The following is a 19,548-nucleotide window of genomic DNA, read 5'->3' as shown; positions in this document are numbered from 1 at the left end:
GCGTTGTGGGCATATACACCATATACACGATTATTTTATTGCGGCATCATGTCTTGACGCTCTCATTGAATCTATTAATGTATTTCGATTTATTTTATTTTATTTTTTTGCCGGACCGCACGCATGCGCCGCATCCAGTCTATATGGGTCTTAATATTGATATCGCTTCTCTATGGTTTTCTATGGGCGGGGATGTAGCTCAGTGGTAGAGTACTCCCTGGGGAGCGATGGGTCACCCTCAAAGGACTGATAGGCTAAATCAAAGGCCATGGTATGTACTGTCCTGTATTTGGGAATGTACTTATAAAAGATCCCTTGCTGCTTTTTCGGTAGGAGTAGCCTATGTGGCGGCAGCGGGTTTCCTCTTTTTCTCTCTTCACCAAAAGTCGAAGTACCTGACCATATGTTAGGCATAAATAGCCGTAATTTAAAATGTGCTGGGGCGTCCTTAAACAAACATTCCTTTCCCTTGATGTCTGCGATTTTCTTTTAAATACCTTACGAAATGATTACTTGAATTTGTTTTTTGTTCTTCAGTTATCCGCGCCAGAATTGAAGAGCTCCGACCACTCCTTGGTTACACAGCTTTGATACTGAAGAGGAAAAAGAAATTTTATAAAAAGAAGGGTGTGGCGAAAAAAGACCGAAAAACGCTGAGTCCTTTGATCGAGCGTGGCGGACACTGCCGGTGTTTTCACGCCAACAACACCAAAACTAAGTTTCTCATTATGGGCAACAAAAAAGATCACAACTTTATGTTGTCGTTCATTATTCCATGGCAGAAGAGGCACGTTCCCTTCAAACAATCTCTGAAAGCAATCAAACAGAAGAAGGAAGATTTGTGCAAGGATATTTTCCATAAGATTTCTGCCGGCGTCGCCGACAGACCAGAGAAGCGACAGCGCGGAAAGAAAGGTAGAAGGAAAAAGAAGAACAAGAACAAGAACAAGAAAAATAAGAAAAAGAAAAACAAAGAGAAGAAGGCGAAAAAAGGAAATAAAGGGGGCGATAATAACAACAGGAAAAACGGGAACAGAATAAAGTGGAAAAAGAAGAAACGGATGAATGGAAAGCCTCATGAAAATGTTTAGTAGAAACCTGTAGCGGATACAGGAATATCGGGGTTTGGAGTTGGTGATGTGTGGTGGAAGGGGGTGGAGGGTGCCGGGGGAGTTGGAATATTAGGTTTATATCAGTATATTCTTTAACAATATGTTGTTTGGATTTCCGACATTTTGGAAATGGTAATTTAAGCAATTTTAAGACGACTTTAAAAAGCTTTTAATTTAAATCCGAAGACAATTTTAGTGGCCATTTAATTGTTTGGGGTTTTTTAATTACATATAACGCTAGTTCAAGACGAACTTCTCAATAATGTACTATGGTGTTGTGATGGAAACAAAAACAAAAGACGTAATCAACCAAGACTTCTGTGGTTAGAAGTTACAGTATGTAGTATGTTGGGGTTTTTTTATGTCCACAGTGCCCGAAGAATGCCAAAGGATACAAATAAAGTGTGTTTTGTGAATTAATGTTTGCTTGTAAAACTTGTGATTGTGATAATATGACAGTGAATGTGCTAGTTGCATTACGAGAGAACAATAGGGCACGTTCGTTGATTGAAATGACACTTGTACATAGGATATAATCCGAAAGCGGAGAGAAAGTATACTTGTGTTGTAATAACTTGTTCATGTACACGCTTTATAGATGCGCTAAGCGTAATTGGTTTTCTCTCTTTACTGCAATGGTTTTATTATAACCATCATTTGTGTTTTTAGTTGCCTTATATTTACATTTAGTAGCTGTGTTGATATAGGAAACAAGGCGTTGATAATCATAGGGAGTAGGCAAGACAAAAGCAATAAGCGGACGACTCGTTTATTCTTTCGAACACTATAATATGATTTTGTGTTTTCGATCATCCGACAGATTTCAATTTAATCTGGATGCTTTGCGCTTAACAACCTAACAAGTCTAGAAAAAATAAACCATTATGGGATATGAGCATGTTGTGTTTATATCTCAGTATCTTGGAGGTGGAATCTTTGTAAAAAAAAAACACCAAAAGGTAATGCTGAGCACTCGTTATAGGCCTATTAAAGGGACATACCCTAGTTTTTACTATTAAAGCCGTTTTTTGATAACTGAAATCATACTTTACTTAGATTTTATTGATTAGATTATCCATTTACGTACACTCGAAGTGTTTTTTGGTCATCCTGGTGTTTTTGATATCACAAAATGCATTTCTCATATTTTAAAAACGCAAGTGCATCTTAGAAGGAACAGTTATGGAGTCGAGTTTTAATCTATTTTTAGAGGGTGTTTTACCATTTCAAAGTCACAGACTAATTTTTCACTCAATTGTAACTTTTTCTAAATGTGTTACAGATTTGGATATTAACTAAACTCCGTGTTAATTTTCACGGGTTGAAACTAGGGTCTGCCCCTTTAAGAGAGAAATGTTAATACGATCACGTAGTTGAACAACTGTAACTCACTTATAATACTTCATCAATTTCATTCATACTAACTTTATGTTCATGCGTATCTCCAATGAAGGTTCAAGCACTCCGTCCTGGGCGTACAACTTGCTATCTGGGCTGTCTGACCAGGACATTAAGTTAATGGTTAGCTAGAGAGAGAGAAAAACAAACATCTGTCGTATGATGGCTTTACCTTTCCTCACTGAACCGTTAAAGCTCAGATTCATTCTAGGTGTGAGCTGGTACCGGGATGTGAACCCATTATCTGTCAGTTATTAGTCTGATGGCTTAATCACTATGCTACCAAGGCCGATACGGGGAGACAGTAGGCCTTAATTTGTTCTATATTGAAATTTGAATTTATATTTCATTGGCTTCTTTTGGGTGTATTTTGTTTTTAATTAAGTGAAGAACACCAACATTGCTCACAAGCTGAACATGACATTTGTACTAGTAAATACTATCTGTGTGGTTATTAGTGATAGGTTGTTTTGTTTTGTTTTGTTTTTGCTTTTTGTTGATTGTTTTCTTTCCCCATGAACCAAAAAACCCTATTACGATTCATATTATCAAAGAAAGACCATTTTGGCTAAACCAGAGTTGGAATTTAATAGCCACTCTCTTTACCGACATTTATTAATTTGTTACGATTACAGTTATTTGCATGTACATGTTCATGTCACCGTAGTACAATAATATTTAGTATGGTTCAGATGGATTAAAAATATTTCAAGTCTTACAGTGGTTCGTTTATAAATACATGCATTCAACTTTAAACCTGTCACTTCGTAAATACTTGTAGATCGTTAAACTGATATATAAAACAATATTCAAAAGGAAAAGAAAGGAATGTGCGTTTACTGACACTTCAGTAGATTTTTAAGCATGGCTGTCTAACGTGTGGATTTATTGACACTTGGTCTAGAGAAAGTGGAGACTCGCTGCTATCAGATAGGCTACTCCTTCTGAAAATAAACAAGAGATCCTTTATATTCACTTTGCGGGACAGTATATACCACAGCCTTTGTAAACGAGCCGTCGAGGAGAACTGGTTTAGGTGGGGAAAACTGGGTTCATAGAGAGCGATCGTTCCCACCTGAAACTAGCGTCCCATCCCTCCACTGAAGCCCATCCTTTAGTGGAAAACTATTGTCACTTAGTACATGTATGCAGAATTCATAACTTCTTAATTTTTCTTCTTCTTCTTCTTCTTTTTCTTTTTGTTTGTTAAGACATTTGTTATTTCTCAAGTCTTTAAAATGACATACCATGCACTTAAAATGACCTGCACAAGAAGCCTAGGTATTCGGGGTCCCGTTCCTCGAAGCAATCTTTCGCTAAGATCACCTTAAGTGCATACCACTGTCTCATGTTTACCACCAATAATTTAGCTATATTTTGCCATCCCATTTTCAAAATCCTATATCCGCCTTCGTAAATAATATAGATAAGTAATGTGTTTGGATAATTTAATCTTGATCCATAGCGGGTGCAATTTTCTTTTCTTTTTTCCTTTTTTTTTTGGGGGGGGGGGGGTTGGGGGGTGGGGTGGGGGGTGTTCAAAATATGCACATACATAGGTCTCCCTGGCTATCGCTTCTGACACTGCGTGTTCATAAACAACGTGAACTTCTTGCATGTGTAAGGTTTCAAAACTGTTTTTATTTGAGTAGTGTATATACATATTAAAATAGACGTCTACTGTTGTGAAAACTGGCATCACTGAAGTGATTTGTAATTAGTTTTAAAACATTAATATAAGAAAAGAATAATTTACTGTTATGTCAAATTTCTAGATAGGCATATTACAATTATTGCAAACTGTGTGTTTATTATTTTATGTGCCCAAGAAAGGCGTGCTTTTCTAGTTTGACTAAGCGCATTAAATTGTATCTCTACAGTTACACAACAATTTCTGAGATGTCACTGCAACTTGTTAATAAAACATTCTATTAAGTACTATAATTTGTTCCATTTTTGTATAGTTATTTTCATTTGATCAAATGACTGAAGTGCAATATAGTGGGGGGTTTTAGTAGGTTTTTAAAAAATATATATTATTATTATTATTTATGTTAGGATCGTATGGCGAGTATTTCTAGGTTTCTTCTCCCACATTCGAGTCCTTGTATGGCAAGGTGAGCCGATGGAATTTTATGTAATTATTACAATGAATATTGCTAAAACTCGACAAAACCGTAATACATGGTCAGGGCCGTATCTCTGCACAATACAGAATCGAATGGGCATCTGACAAAATAGTGGTTGATTCTATAATCTATCTAGTACCTCGTCTGTAGGAGGACAGCCACTCACGAGGAGTTCCTTTACTAGATATTTCATCCCTCTTGCACCACAAAATGAGGACTGCCACTCCCATACCAGTTTACTAAATTAACTAGCACCGAACCATTTGCCTTCATTGATATGTTGAAAATCAGAGGGTTTTTTTAACATTATTATTACGGGTTTTAGCACTATTCAGTAATAATTACATCAATTCAGCGATACCTCCGGAGCGGATCATAATTCTTTGTTGCAGGGGAGGAACCCCAAAGGACTATGGGGCAAGCACAAATACACAGGATGTACAGAAATGAATATCCTAAGAAAGGAATTGTAATGTCAATCCTAGGTACCGTGCGACGTTTTTAGAGACGAATGTGCCTTTGATGATTAGTACCCGTCAATCTTGACTATTCCCAGTCTTGATAAAGTGTTTTGTACACAAGGTATAACATTTGAAAAAACTATTTAAGTAAATATTTAATTATTATTAATAGTACATGTCAGCTGTTCATATCTGAGAAAGCTATTACTGTATTAAAGTTTAGTTAAATAGCATGTTCGTGTTCGTGTTCCAGTTTTTTGTTTTGTTTTGTTGGGTTTTTTACTCCCAAACTTTACGTTTACACTTGTGTTTTTCTATGTATATACATACGTATGTATATGAAAACAACCCCCCCCCCCCCCCCCCCCCAAACTATCAATATTATAAACGTGCCCCTGTTGTTGTTTTTTGTTGGGGGTTTTTACTCCCAAACTTTACGTTTACACTTGTGTTTTTCTATGTATATACATACGTATGTATATGAAAACAACCACACACCCCCCCCCCCCCACCCCCAAACTATCAATATTATAAACGTGCCCCTGTTGTTTTTGTTTTTTTAAAGGTGCAGGTAGGTCTACCATGGCTATAACCTTTGCCTCAGCATACAGGGAAGAGAAATTTTAGAAGATGACTTGCTCGAATAAGTGTAACCCAGTCAAGATTAAACGTAGAATAAGTACTCCCCAGTGAGAATTATGTATGTAATATAAACTCCCCCAGTCTATATTATATGTATAATATGCTATCTCTCTGAATAATATGCACTTCCCCAGTTTATATTACACGTAGGTTATAATATGCATCAGGCGAGCGCTTTACCACAGGGTAATATTCCGTCCCTTGTGCATCGAGATTATCATGGATGTATACGTTATAAAATGTAAATTTTATACATGCTTAGTATCGTTACTTACAACCATAGTATAGATCTATGGCATGTGTATATGCCTTCATGCATTCCTTGCCGATATCAGGGATCCGATATTAACAACCATTGTTTGTTTAAACATATTTATAATTGTTTAAGTAAAGGAAGTTGTAGACGATCTGAAAGACAAAGGAAAAAAAGCGAATTTTAGCCAACCTTACAAACGATTTTCCGTTGAGCATGGAAAGTTAATGTACTTAACAAAACAGAAGAATGTATGAATATTAGCGTATAAAACAATAATATACACATGCCATAGATCTATACTATGGTTGTAAGTAACGATACTAAGCATGTATAAAATTTACATTTTATAACGTATACATCCATGATAATCTCGATGCACAAGGGACGGAATATTACCCTGTGGTAAAGCGCTCGCCTGATGCACGGTCTGCCAAGGATCGATCCTCGTTGGTGAGCCCAATCGGCTATTTTTCGTTCTAGCCAGTGCGCCACGACTGGTAAATCAAAGGCCATTGTATGTGCTATCATGTCTTTGGGATGGTGCATATATATAAAAAAAATCCCTTGCTACTAACGGAAAAAAGTAGCGGGTTTACTAAATCTAAGACTCTATGTCAAAATTACCAAATATTTGACATCCTATATTCGATCATTAATACATCAGTGTGGTCTAGTGGTGTCGTTAAACAAAATGTTAAAAGCATAGCACAAACCTAGGTGCATTAAGCATTATTAATTTCAGTGCGTGATATTAAATAGATCATTATTATACACATAACATGAAACTCACATTAATATAATTATTACACATCTATTAGTCTATACTCCATGTTCATTATTATACATATAATCTTGACTACCCATTCATTATTATACACATCATCTAAACTCTTCATTCATTAATCTTAACTACACATAATCTAAACTCCACATTAATTGTTATACATATAACATATCCTCAACATTAATTATTGTACATATGATCTACACTCCCCATTCGTTACTATACATATAACCTACACTTTCCATTCATTACTATACGTATAATATGCACTCTCCATTCATCATTACACATATTATTTACACTATACATTCATTATTATACATATTATCTACACTCCCCATTCATTATTATATATAAAACATGCACTCCCCATTCATTATTATACATAAAACATGCACTTCCCATTCATTATTATACATATAATATACACTCCCTATTAATTGCTTTATACATATAATATGTACTCCCCCTTTACCTGTTGTGTGCGTCGTTAAATAAAACATTTCCTTCCCCCTTTATTTCTATATAAATATACCCTACACTCGCCATGCATTGCTGTACGGATAATCTTCACTCCCCATTCAATACACATAACCTACATTACGTATTCATTACTATAGACATCATCTACGCTACCGATTCATTAGTATACGCATAATCTATACACACAGACACAAACAAACACACACACACACATACACACACACACACACGCACGCGCGCGCGCGCGCGCGCGCGCGCGGCAACGCACATACAGACACATTCATTATTATACGTATAATCTACACTCCCCTTTCATCACTACACATATATAACCTACACTCCATATTTTTTTAATTATAATACATATAATCTGCACTCCCCATTGATTAATATACATACAATATACACTCCCCATTCATTGGTAAACATATAGCCTACACTTCGCATTCATTACTATACATATAATCTACACTCAACATTCATTATTATACATGTACATATAAACTACACTACCTATTCATTAGTATGCACAGCAACTGCACTGCCCAGTCATTATTATACGTATAATACACACCCCATTCATTATTATGCACATAATCTACTCCACTTTCATTATTAGACATATATTCTACACCACCCATAAATTACTATACATTATTATAATGGGCATTGCCCGTTAATTTTTATCTATATAATCTACACTCCCCATTCATAATTATACGTGTAATATACACATAATATACTCTACGTTCATTATTAGACATATATTCTATACAACCCATAAATTCCTATACATATAATGTGAACTCCCCATTCACTATTATACTTATAATCTACACCTTACATTCATTGTTATACATATAATCTGCACTCCCCGTTCATTATTATGCATATAGTCTACACTCCCCATTCATTATATGTAATATGTACTCCACATTAATTATTCATTATATATACACATAATCTAGACAACACATTCCGTTTTATATGTATAGTAATGAATGTGCAGTGTAGAGCATATATACATATATAGTCATAATTGTGGAATTCAGAATACATTTATATCGATGAATGCATAGTGTAGGTTGTATGTATAATAACAGAAAAGTGTGTAAATCATGTGTATAATAAAGCATGTGGAGTGTAAATAATATGTGTAATAATATGTGTAATAATATGTGTATTATAATAAATGTGAAGTGTATGATAATGCACCTAGCGTATAGGTTATGTTATAGTTACATTTCATTTTTTCCCGGGTCACTTCGAATTTTGAGGGGTTACGCAGCGCTCTCTCATTGTAGGCCTATCCGTGCCTGTAATGTCAGATGAATTAGTATTCCCGACATGTTTCTCAGCATAGGCTAGTCGAAGCAAGTAGTCCAAGGCAGACCCAATAAATTGCAAAAACCTACACATTTGCTACGTCCGATTCCGACTACGAAGCAAGGTGAAATGTACCCGCTAAAATTAAATTATAAAACTTCTTTGCGACCATGGTGACGTCATGAAAGCGTGGTAATGGGACGTGGTACAAGGTAGTTACCTCATTCATCACTCGAGATTCTAACTAGACGAATATCTCGGAAAAGGATGATGTAACTATAACATAATGTATACGGTGTGTACATTATATGTACATGTATACCAATGAATGGGCATGCATATTATAACAATGAATAGTAATGAATGTGGAGTGTAGATTATATGCATAACCAGCATTCTGACAGTACTGCTAAAGCAAGACATGTCCCCTACAGGGTCCAACAATTTTTTGCGTCTCCTAAATTCAAGGGTCATAACTCTGTTTAAAATGGGTGAATCGCCATGAAAGTTAAAACTGATCTGTAACAGTACATGACAAAGCTATATACAAAATTCCATCTCAGTATCTTCAGGCATTGAAAAAAAAGTCCGAAAAACTAATTTTTGTATCTCCTAAGTTCAAGAGCTATAACTCTGTAAAAACAAATGGTTAAATTGCCATAAAAGTCAAGCTTGATCTGTAATAGTACATTATAAAGGCTATACACAACATTTCATCTCAATATATTGAGGCATTGCAAAAACAAAGTCTGGAAAACTAATTTTCGTTTCTCTGTCAAAAGTAGCTAAATCGTCTTGAAAGTCAAACTTGATCTGTAATAGTATAAGATAAAGCTATATATACATAAAAAAAAAAATTCAGCTCAATATCTTGAAGCATTGCAAAGTCCGGAAAACAAATTTCCGTATCTCCTAAATTTAAGGACATATCTCTGTCAAAAATAGGTAAATTGTCGAGAAAGTCAAACTTGATCTGTAATGCCCCTGCGCGTGCTGTAACCTCACCGTGGTGCAGGGTGTATACTACCAAATCAAATCCCATAGACGACAATAGTAACATATGTGGCTAAAACTCCTACCTGCAACGTATCAACCGACATAAACGCCACGGATATAAATACTACCACCCCTTACACTTAAAGTGAATCAGAAAAAAATGGGGGTCAAGCTGCTCGTTTCTGAGATAACGGGTAGCGTCTGTGACTACCCTAGTTTCGCACAAAATTCGAGTACTTTTTTTTACAGGTACCCCATACATGTTTCAAGCACAAGGCTACTTGACACATTGGTACTAGATGAAATAAAATTGCAATTTTTTTTTACCCAGATGAAACTATTATTTTTTACAACCAACACACTCACATTTATAACCAATCACAGGACTTGTGGTGTTCACTTCTCTATCAAAAGTTCGGTGCACCTCGCACTTTGACCCAGCCGGAAGTTATTTGGTTTAGTACTACCTGCAGGGGTGTAACATTCTCTTTGAGAATGGCCAATACAGCACAAATTGAAGTTTAGAGTAAAATTCGGTGTCCGTAAAATTCTGTGATATTTGTATTTGTATTTTTGCACAGTTCTTTACACTGTTTTTGTTTAAACCTTGAATTTTTATGTTGATGTTGATCATCACTTTATTTATTTGCATTACCATAGTTTGACACCCAATAGCCGATGTATTTTTCGTGCTGGGGTGTCGTTAAACATTCATTCATTCATTCATTCATTCATCTGTAATGATACACTATAAAGCTATACGTAACATTTCAGCTCAGTATTTTGAGGCATTGGGGAGAAAAGGTCCGGAAAATAAATTTCCGTATTTCAAGGACCATAATTCGGTCAAAATGTGTAAATTGTCATGAAAGTCAAACTTGATCTGTAATGGTACATGATTAAATTATATATCAAATTCTAGCTCAATATCTTGTGGCATTGTGGGAAAAAAAACATCCAAAAAACTTTATGTGGGACAGACGGACGGAGTCAGAAGGACGGAGATGAAACCTATAACCCCCTCCGGTTGGACCGATAGGGGACTAATAATGAATGTGGGTTGTATTCATTGAATAGCACTTAAATTATTATCAATCCAAAGTTCTTTTAAGAAACAATGAATGTAATCAGTATTTAAACATAGTAATGGAGTAGTGTACATTATATGTATAATAATAACTAGGGGAGTGCAAATAATTCAAGGAGAGTGTGTATTATACGTATAATAATAAAAGGGGAGTGCAAAATATACGTATAATAATAGTGAAAATTAAATGCTACATCAGTTCTAAATTTGAACCATATACCGTTGATAAAAAAAAAATTCCGTCGGTGGGCCCATTGGGCTATTTCTCTTTCCAGCCAGTACACCACGACTAGTATATCAAAGGCCGTGGTATGTACTACCCTATCTGTGGGATGGTGCATATAAAAGATCCCTTGCTGCTAATCGAAAAGAGTTGCCCATGAAGTGGCAACAGCGGGTTGCCTCTAATATCTGTGTTGCGTGCGTCGTTAAATGAAACATTTCTTTCTTTCTTTTTTTAAATAAAAAATCGTATCTCTGCACAAACCAGTGAAAGGCACGGTTTCGAAAATTTTGACTGCATTACACCAAGTGCAACCTATTTGTCAACAAATACACCAAAAATATGCCCACACACACCCTAAAAATCAGAAAATGATATTACTCGTTTTGGATACAAGAAGGAGTGTCCTTCACTATCCGAGAACCACCAAATCTGGCATGTTTTTTTTTCAGAACCACACGTTTAACTCATACGCTGGAGCTAGTACACGCTTTTACTGACCAGATGAAACAACAATCCATATAACAACTACTTTATTTGACATTCATCTCGCCAATGGAAATATATCACACTATTAAATGTTCTATTTAAAGTTCAGGACACTTCAAACATGGAACCGATCGGATATTACTTGATATACAGTAGTAGTATCTAGATCACTTCTACTGGTGGAAAAGTCCAGTATTTAACGGTGTTGGGAACAGGGCCAGCGGATTGTATTTGAAAGTAGGGATGGCACTGTCGGTGCCGTTTGAAAGTAGGGGGCACAGTTAGTTAGATGTCTGGGGAAAGAAACTTTAAGGGCTTAAAGGGTCCGGGACACGCTAACCTGGAAAACATTTGAATTAGAAGTCTTCAAATACATACCCAGCATACTGAGCACAACAGGGAAGGATTGGGGGTATGGCCCAAGCACACACCCCCCCCCCCCCCCCCTCCGGTCCATGGTTCCTTTGGGAGGGGGGATTCTGAGGTATTTTGCACCTCGGGCATCCTACGTGGAGAGCAACAGGCACATTTTACGAGAACGTGACCACGCACAAAGCGTACGGGCGTAGACTGCTGGCATGTGTATCATCCAGTGTATACACCCCATACTACATGCACATACGTTCATCTTAACCACCACAGACACAAACAAAGCAAGACCACAAAAAAGGTCCAAAACTCACAATTTACGGATAAAAATAAATAATTAAAGAATAATAATAAATAAAAAATACTGCCTACCAATACCAGTTTTGTTATGAATACAAAGGGTTTCTGTTTGGTTTGATGTTTGGTTGTTTGCTGTTGTTTTTTGTTTGTTTTTTTTGTTGTTTTTTTTCTTCTTTTTTATTTTTTTTGGGGGGGGGGTAATATGAACTAAGTATTTGTTGGGATTTTAATGAGACCAATGAGCATGGTTTCTACCAGAAGGTAAAATTACATACACTAAAATCTTTGAAATTAATGGATATATATTTTTTAAATTTGAGGTAGATAATAAGAGAACTGCTGTTTAAAAGCTGTCAAAGCAGATGTCCAATTTCAGTACATTCAAACACATAACCACCTAGTAGAGCTAGTACTTATTTTGTTTCTTAGGCAGAAAGCCTAAGAGGGAGTTCGGAGGAAAAGTAATAATGTGTCTATTTGAATATATCAAACTGGAAATACCATATTCTATATAATTACTAGTTTCTTGTTTTCTTTCACTTGACGTTTTTCTCCGTCATCATCATTTGAGGCAAGTCTTGCTTGACAGACCCGTAATTACGTCTCTAAGTAATGTTTATACGTTGTAACAAACACTGAAAAACGAGGCGAGAGGAAAAACGAAAAAAACACACGAAAAAACAAAAAAATCCCACACAAGACACCTAAACACCATTCTTCCAGCCCATTAAGGCAGAAAATTCTTTCAATATCAAATAGCAGTTTCTAATAATCTTCATATTCCTGATGGATCGCTCAGTGTCAACAGCTCAACAGCTCCTCCAGCCTGCTCCAATTCTTTTGCTACCAAGCGTCTTTACAGAGCAGGCAGCCTGACATCAGTAAAGAGTTTTAACAGGCGTGGGGATCATAGGCCGAGGATCGGGTGAATGTGACACTTGTGATTGATGGAGCAGACGGCTCAGTCGGGTGGGAGTGTTCGTCTGGATATGCAGAGGAAGCTATTATAGTCCTTCCCAGCCTCCATCAACAATGTGGGTTTTTTTTAAAAAATAATTTCTGCTTGATGTGACGTAAGAAGAAAAGTAAATAACAAAAATAAAAATAAATAATAAATTTAGAAAACAATCAGCTTAGAAATAAATAACTTGTAAATACCATAGTACGAAAACTGTTCCCTGTGGGATGGACTATTAAAATGAAGCGTTTATAAACTAAAACATCTTAAATGCATCCAAGCTTTGTGTTGTTGCAGTAAACACTGTTTTAGTTTGTTTTTGTTTTGTTTCAAATATTTTTTTTTTTCAATTTTCATTTGAACAATACTGTAAATTATGTAATTAATACGTCATGATATTATTGCGTCCGTACATGAGTGAACAAAAATGCGTATTTTTATTAATGCGTCGGGCAAAAGTCCACATCACATAAAAAACACAGTTGTGTTGTTATTATATTGTTTGGGCTTCATCTTTCATGTTAAAAGAAGTCAGTAGTTGTTTTCCCTTTCAGTTACAGTTGTTACCCATATATTATTTGTCTGCATGCTTAATATATATGACATAACATTTCTATAATACGATATTCAGTGAAATATCCATTGCATTATTTCTATAATAAAATATTGAGTTAAATACCCACCCAGTTATTTAAGCCTCTCATGATATATAATACTGGGTATATTCAACATTTTAAATCAATAGTTTCAGTGCTCATAGTCTATAAACCTTTGGGTTTTCTCTGAAGACTGTAAGTCAGAATTATAAAAATGTGTGACATCTAATAGCTGTGTGACACCATATAACAGTAAATAAAATGTGTTGAATGTGTCATTAAATAAAACATTTCCTTTTCTAATAGCTGATGAGTAATTAATTAAAATGCGCTACTGGTCTTGTTACATAAAACAAACACAAGTTAAATGATTTTTGAAAAACCAGTGGTGAAATTCTGCTAGCCTGGTGAAGAGGGGGACAGACACACTGAAATAACTGTGTTTTACACCGGCAAAATAGAAAACAAAATGTTCATTTTAGTATATTTTTATTTTGTGTTAAAATACATCATATATCATTACAATATGATTATCTAACATAACCATGACCGACATATCTAAGCTTCAAAGGATTTTAGGTTTACTTCACCCCCTCCAACCCTATTCTGCAATAAACTTCAAAGTTGTCAACCATCTTGCAGGTAACAACAAAACAGTTCATCTTGTAAAAAAACAAAACAATAATAAAAAAAAATTAATAATAAAAAACAAATATATATATACATGTATATATATATATATATATATATATATATATATATATATATATATATATATATATATATATATATATTTTAAACTTAATAAAAAAAGAAGTTTGTTTTGTTTAACAACACCACTAGAGCACATTGATTTATTAATCATCGGCTATTGAATGTTCTTCATTTCATTTGAACCTATTTTCGTGCTTATATCCAGTTAAGGTTCAAGCTATCCTGGGCACACACCTCAGCTATCCTGGACACACACCTCAGCTATCTGGTCTGTCTGTCCACGACAGTGGGTTAGTTGTTAAGTGGTTAGTGAGAGAGAAGAGGTGTAGTGGTCTTACACCTACCCACTGAGTCGTTAAAACTCGCTCTGGGTGGGAGGTGGTACCAGGCTGCGAACCCTGTACCTACCAGTTTTTGTCCGATGGCTAAACCATGACACCACCGAGGCCGGTTATTGAATGTCAAACATTTCGTAATTTTGACATATAGTCTTAGAGAGGAAACACACTACATTTTTCCATTGGGAACTGGGAAATTGTTTAACGTGCACATTCAGAGCAAGCTGTTATAGCGCACGCCTGTCCTGGGCACAAGTACCGGCCTCAGCCGGTTCTTCTGTCCAGGACAGGAAAGGGTTGGGGTGGGTGAAGGAGGGACTGCCTGCACTGGCAGGTGCAAGGGAGCACCTGCAGTCCAACCGTACTCAGTAACAGGTGGGATTTTTCCATTAGTAGCAATGGATCTTTTATATGCACCATCTCACAGACGAGATAGCACATACCACAGCCTTTGATATAGCAGTCGTAGTACATTGGCTGGAAATAGTAATAGCTCAATGGGTTAAAACAAAAATAATAATAAACAAATTAATAAGGAATTAAAACAAGACATATTCAAATATAATTTTATTTGAATGAGTTAAAAGTAACCCACTAGTCAATTTGTTTGTTTTAAAGAAATTGTGTACTGAACAATTCTATTCCGTCATCTTTCTTTGAAAAAGATTGGTAAGAAGATTTTTGTCTGAGCTGTGTACATGTGTGTATTTATACTCTTTCAACACTTAGCCTAACACTGTCACACAGTTCTGAGAATGTCTAGATTAGTCTGAAGTGGGATTTATTTCTGTACAGTCGTTTTCAAAGTGGTGAGAATGAAAGGGTATGCTACAAATACATGCACCAATAAATTATTAGACAACACAGAAAAATTAAGAAATTTAATAACATACTGGATCACACACACATCATCGATATTGAAAACTACTTCTTGCAGTTCATTACCCAAAACTATCCACAAGGAAGAAAAAAAGGTACTTGATGTAAATCAATATATTTTGGTAATCAAGCTGCCCCTTAAACTCAAAGACATAAAATACTGATCAAAGCTTAAACATATGAAAATATAAAAATGTACAAAATATCGGTAATAAGTACAAGCTTTGTGCTGTTAATTATTAAAACAAAAGAAGAAGCTAAAACATGCATCAAACTTTGCAATGGTATGAAAATGAACACAGAAATAAATAAATTTCCATTAAAAGTAGATTTACCCTGGTAAAACATAACGTTTTTAATTTTATTTTACCTCTAAGTAAGCACTAAGTATACCGGATGTAACAGACAGAATAAGTAAAATAATAACAAAACAAACTACATTGTGTTAAGAAGCAATACTTAAAACTGAATTAAGGACATAACAATAGCCAATAGAAAACCCACATCAACACTCAATGTCATTAGCAAAGCGAAATTAACACTATTATGCATATAAATACATGTACATCACAATTCTGATGGAATGTAACATATATAAAGTTCACTGAAGAGAAGTGTAATGTAAAACATACAAAATGTCTGTAAGTGATTAAGGCGGATTTTCCAACAATTTTTGGCATAAAATAGCTTTAAGCCTGTCCTTGGCTGGCTTGAACAGTGTCTGAAGTCCAAGTGTCGACTCGTAAAACATCACAGCATTGGGCCAGTCACTCTGCAAAACAAGAGTACAGTGTAGCCCACAGGCATCGCAAGACGACAGCAACTAGGGGTGGGTGGAAGTTATATAATATATTAATTTGATTTTTAGATGAGGGCCAAGAGTTGGGGGCTGGGGTAGCAGTGCCTCCTGCTCCCGTCACTTGTTTATGATGCCTATGTAGTAGTGACAAAACTGAATTTTTTTAATACTCTAGACAATAGTAATCCGTGATTGTGGAAATCTAGGCATGCAATGTTAACAGTCAAACAACAGAACAAATCTGACATCAAAATCTTATTTGCTATACAATGCTACGATCACAATTAAACTTAATAAAATTGTTTTAAATGAGTAGCAATGGTGAAGTGAAACATTGGCAGGCTGTAGGATAATCGTTCTAGATCTGACCTACCTGAGCAGTATAGATGTTGGCGATGGTGAAGTGAGACACAGGCAGGCTGTATGAGACAACCCCTCTAGATCTGACCTACCTGAGCAGCATAGATGTTGGCGATGGAGAAGTGAGACAGGGGCAGGCTGTATGAGACAACCCCTCTAGATCTGACCTACCTGAGCAGCATAGATGTTGGCGATAGTGAAGTGAGACAGGGGCAGGCTGTATGAGACAACCCCTCTACATCTGACCTACCTGAGCAGCATATACATGTATGTTGGCGATGGTGAAGTGAGACACAGGCAGGCTGTATGAGACAACCCCTCTTTATCTGACCTACCTGAGCAGCATAGATGTTGGCGATGGTGAAGTGAGACACGGGCAGGCTGTATGAGACAACCCCTCTAGATCTGACCTACCTGAGAAGCATATACATATATGTTGGCGATGGTGAAGTGAGACAGGGGCAGGCTGTATGAGACAACCCCTCTAGATCTGACCTACCTGAGCAGCGTAGATGTTGGCGATAGTGAAGTGAGACAGGGGCAGGCTGTATGAGACAACCCCTCTAGATCTGACCTACCTGAGCAGCGTAGATGTTGGCGATAGTGAAGTGAGACACAGGCAGGCTGTATGAGACAACCCCTCTAGATCTGACCTACCTGAGAAGCATATACATATATGTTGGCGATGGTGAAGTGAGACAGGGGCAGGCTGTATGAGACAACCCCTCTAGATCTGACCTACCTGAGCAGCGTAGATGTTGGCGATAGTGAAGTGAGACAGGGGCAGGCTGTATGAGACAACCCCTCTACATCTGACCTACCTGAGCAGCATATACATGTATGTTGGCGATGGTGAAGTGAGACACAGGCAGGCTGTATGAGACAACCCCTCTTTATCTGACCTACCTGAGCAGCATAGATGTTGGCGATGGTGAAGTGAGACACGGGCAGGCTGTATGAGACAACCCCTCTAGATCTGACCTACCTGAGAAGCATATACATATATGTTGGCGATGGTGAAGTGAGACAGGGGCAGGCTGTATGAGACAACCCCTCTAGATCTGACCTACCTGAGCAGCGTAGATGTTGGCGATAGTGAAGTGAGACAGGGGCAGGCTGTATGAGACAACCCCTCTAGATCTGACCTACCTGAGCAGCGTAGATGTTGGCGATAGTGAAGTGAGACACAGGCAGGCTGTATGAGACAACCCCTCTAGATCTGACCTACCTGAGAAGCATATACATATATGTTGGCGATGGTGAAGTGAGACAGGGGCAGGCTGTATGAGACAACCCCTCTAGATCTGACCTACCTGAGCAGCGTAGATGTTGGCGATAGTGAAGTGAGACAGGGGCAGGCTGTATGAGACAACCCCTCTACATCTGACCTACCTGAGCAGCATATACATGTATGTTGGCGATGGTGAAGTGAGACACAGGCAGGCTGTATGAGACAACCCCTCTTTATCTGACCTACCTGAGCAGCATAGATGTTGGCGATGGTGAAGTGAGACACGGGCAGGCTGTATGAGACAACCCCTCTAGATCCGACCTACCTGAGAAGCATATACATATATGTTGGCGATGGTGAAGTGAGACAGGGGCAGGCTGTATGAGACAACCCCTCTAGATCTGACCTACCTGAGCAGCGTAGATGTTGGCGATAGTGAAGTGAGACAGGGGCAGGCTGTATGAGACAACCCCTCTAGATCTGACCTACCTGAGCAGCGTAGATGTTGGCGATAGTGAAATGAGACACAGGCAGGCTGTATGAGACAACCCCTCTAGATCTGACCTACCTGAGAAGCATATACATATATGTTGGCGATGGTGAAGTGAGACAGGGGCAGGCTGTATGAGACAACCCCTCTAGATCTGACCTACCTGAGCAGCGTAGATGTTGGCGATAGTGAAGTGAGACAGGGGCAGGCTGTATGAGACAACCCCTCTACATCTGACCTACCTGAGCAGCATATACATGTATGTTGGCGATGGTGAAGTGAGACACAGGCAGGCTGTATGAGACAACCCCTCTTTATCTGACCTACCTGAGCAGCATAGATGTTGGCGATGGTGAAGTGAGACACGGGCAGGCTGTATGAGACAACCCCTCTAGATCTGACCTACCTGAGAAGCATATACATATATGTTGGCGATGGTGAAGTGAGACAGGGGCAGGCTGTATGAGACAACCCCTCTAGATCTGACCTACCTGAGCAGCGTAGATGTTGGCGATAGTGAAGTGAGACAGGGGCAGGCTGTATGAGACAACCCCTCTAGATCTGACCTACCTGAGCAGCGTAGATGTTGGCGATAGTGAAGTGAGACACAGGCAGGCTGTATGAGACAACCCCTCTAGATCTGACCTACCTGAGAAGCATATACATATATGTTGGCGATGGTGAAGTGAGACAGGGGCAGGCTGTATGAGACAACCCCTCTAGATCTGACCTACCTGAGCAGCGTAGATGTTGGCGATAGTGAAGTGAGACAGGGGCAGGCTGTATGAGACAACCCCTCTACATCTGACCTACCTGAGCAGCATATACATGTATGTTGGCGATGGTGAAGTGAGACACAGGCAGGCTGTATGAGACAACCCCTCTTTATCTGACCTACCTGAGCAGCATAGATGTTGGCGATGGTGAAGTGAGACACGGGCAGGCTGTATGAGACAACCCCTCTAGATCTGACCTACCTGAGAAGCATATACATATATGTTGGCGATGGTGAAGTGAGACAGGGGCAGGCTGTATGAGACAACCCCTCTAGATCTGACCTACCTGAGCAGCGTAGATGTTGGCGATAGTGAAGTGAGACAGGGGCAGGCTGTATGAGACAACCCCTCT

The 19,548-nt window shown here is 37.8% G+C and overlaps 2 protein-coding genes across 7 annotated transcripts in view; one reads left to right on the top strand and one right to left on the bottom strand.

Annotated features, from left to right (window-relative positions):
- Positions 1-1,528, top strand: part of LOC121380637 (secreted frizzled-related protein 5-like) — a 30,253-nt gene extending 28,725 nt beyond the window's left edge. For all 4 annotated transcript variants that reach the window (XM_041509546.1, XM_041509543.1, XM_041509545.1 and 1 more), the window contains one exon: positions 538-1,528. In XM_041509546.1, the coding sequence (XP_041365480.1) occupies positions 538-1,091 (554 nt within the window). In that variant the 3' untranslated portion in view covers positions 1,092-1,528. The remainder of the gene's footprint in view (positions 1-537) is intronic.
- Positions 1,529-15,211: 13,683 nt separating this feature from the next.
- LOC121381141 (tetratricopeptide repeat protein 17-like) overlaps positions 15,212-19,548 on the bottom strand; it is an 83,934-nt gene continuing 79,597 nt past the window's right edge. For all 3 annotated transcript variants that reach the window (XM_041510290.1, XM_041510291.1, XM_041510292.1), the window contains one exon: positions 15,212-16,312. In XM_041510290.1, the coding sequence (XP_041366224.1) occupies positions 16,190-16,312 (123 nt within the window). In that variant the 3' untranslated portion in view covers positions 15,212-16,189. The remainder of the gene's footprint in view (positions 16,313-19,548) is intronic.

Source organism: Gigantopelta aegis, chromosome 9 (assembly GCF_016097555.1).
Source record: "Gigantopelta aegis isolate Gae_Host chromosome 9, Gae_host_genome, whole genome shotgun sequence".
In the NCBI taxonomy this organism is placed as follows: Eukaryota; Metazoa; Mollusca; class Gastropoda; order Neomphalida; family Peltospiridae; genus Gigantopelta; species Gigantopelta aegis.
Note: the sequence above shows the minus strand (reverse complement) of the source record. Positions and strands in the feature narration are given on the sequence as shown.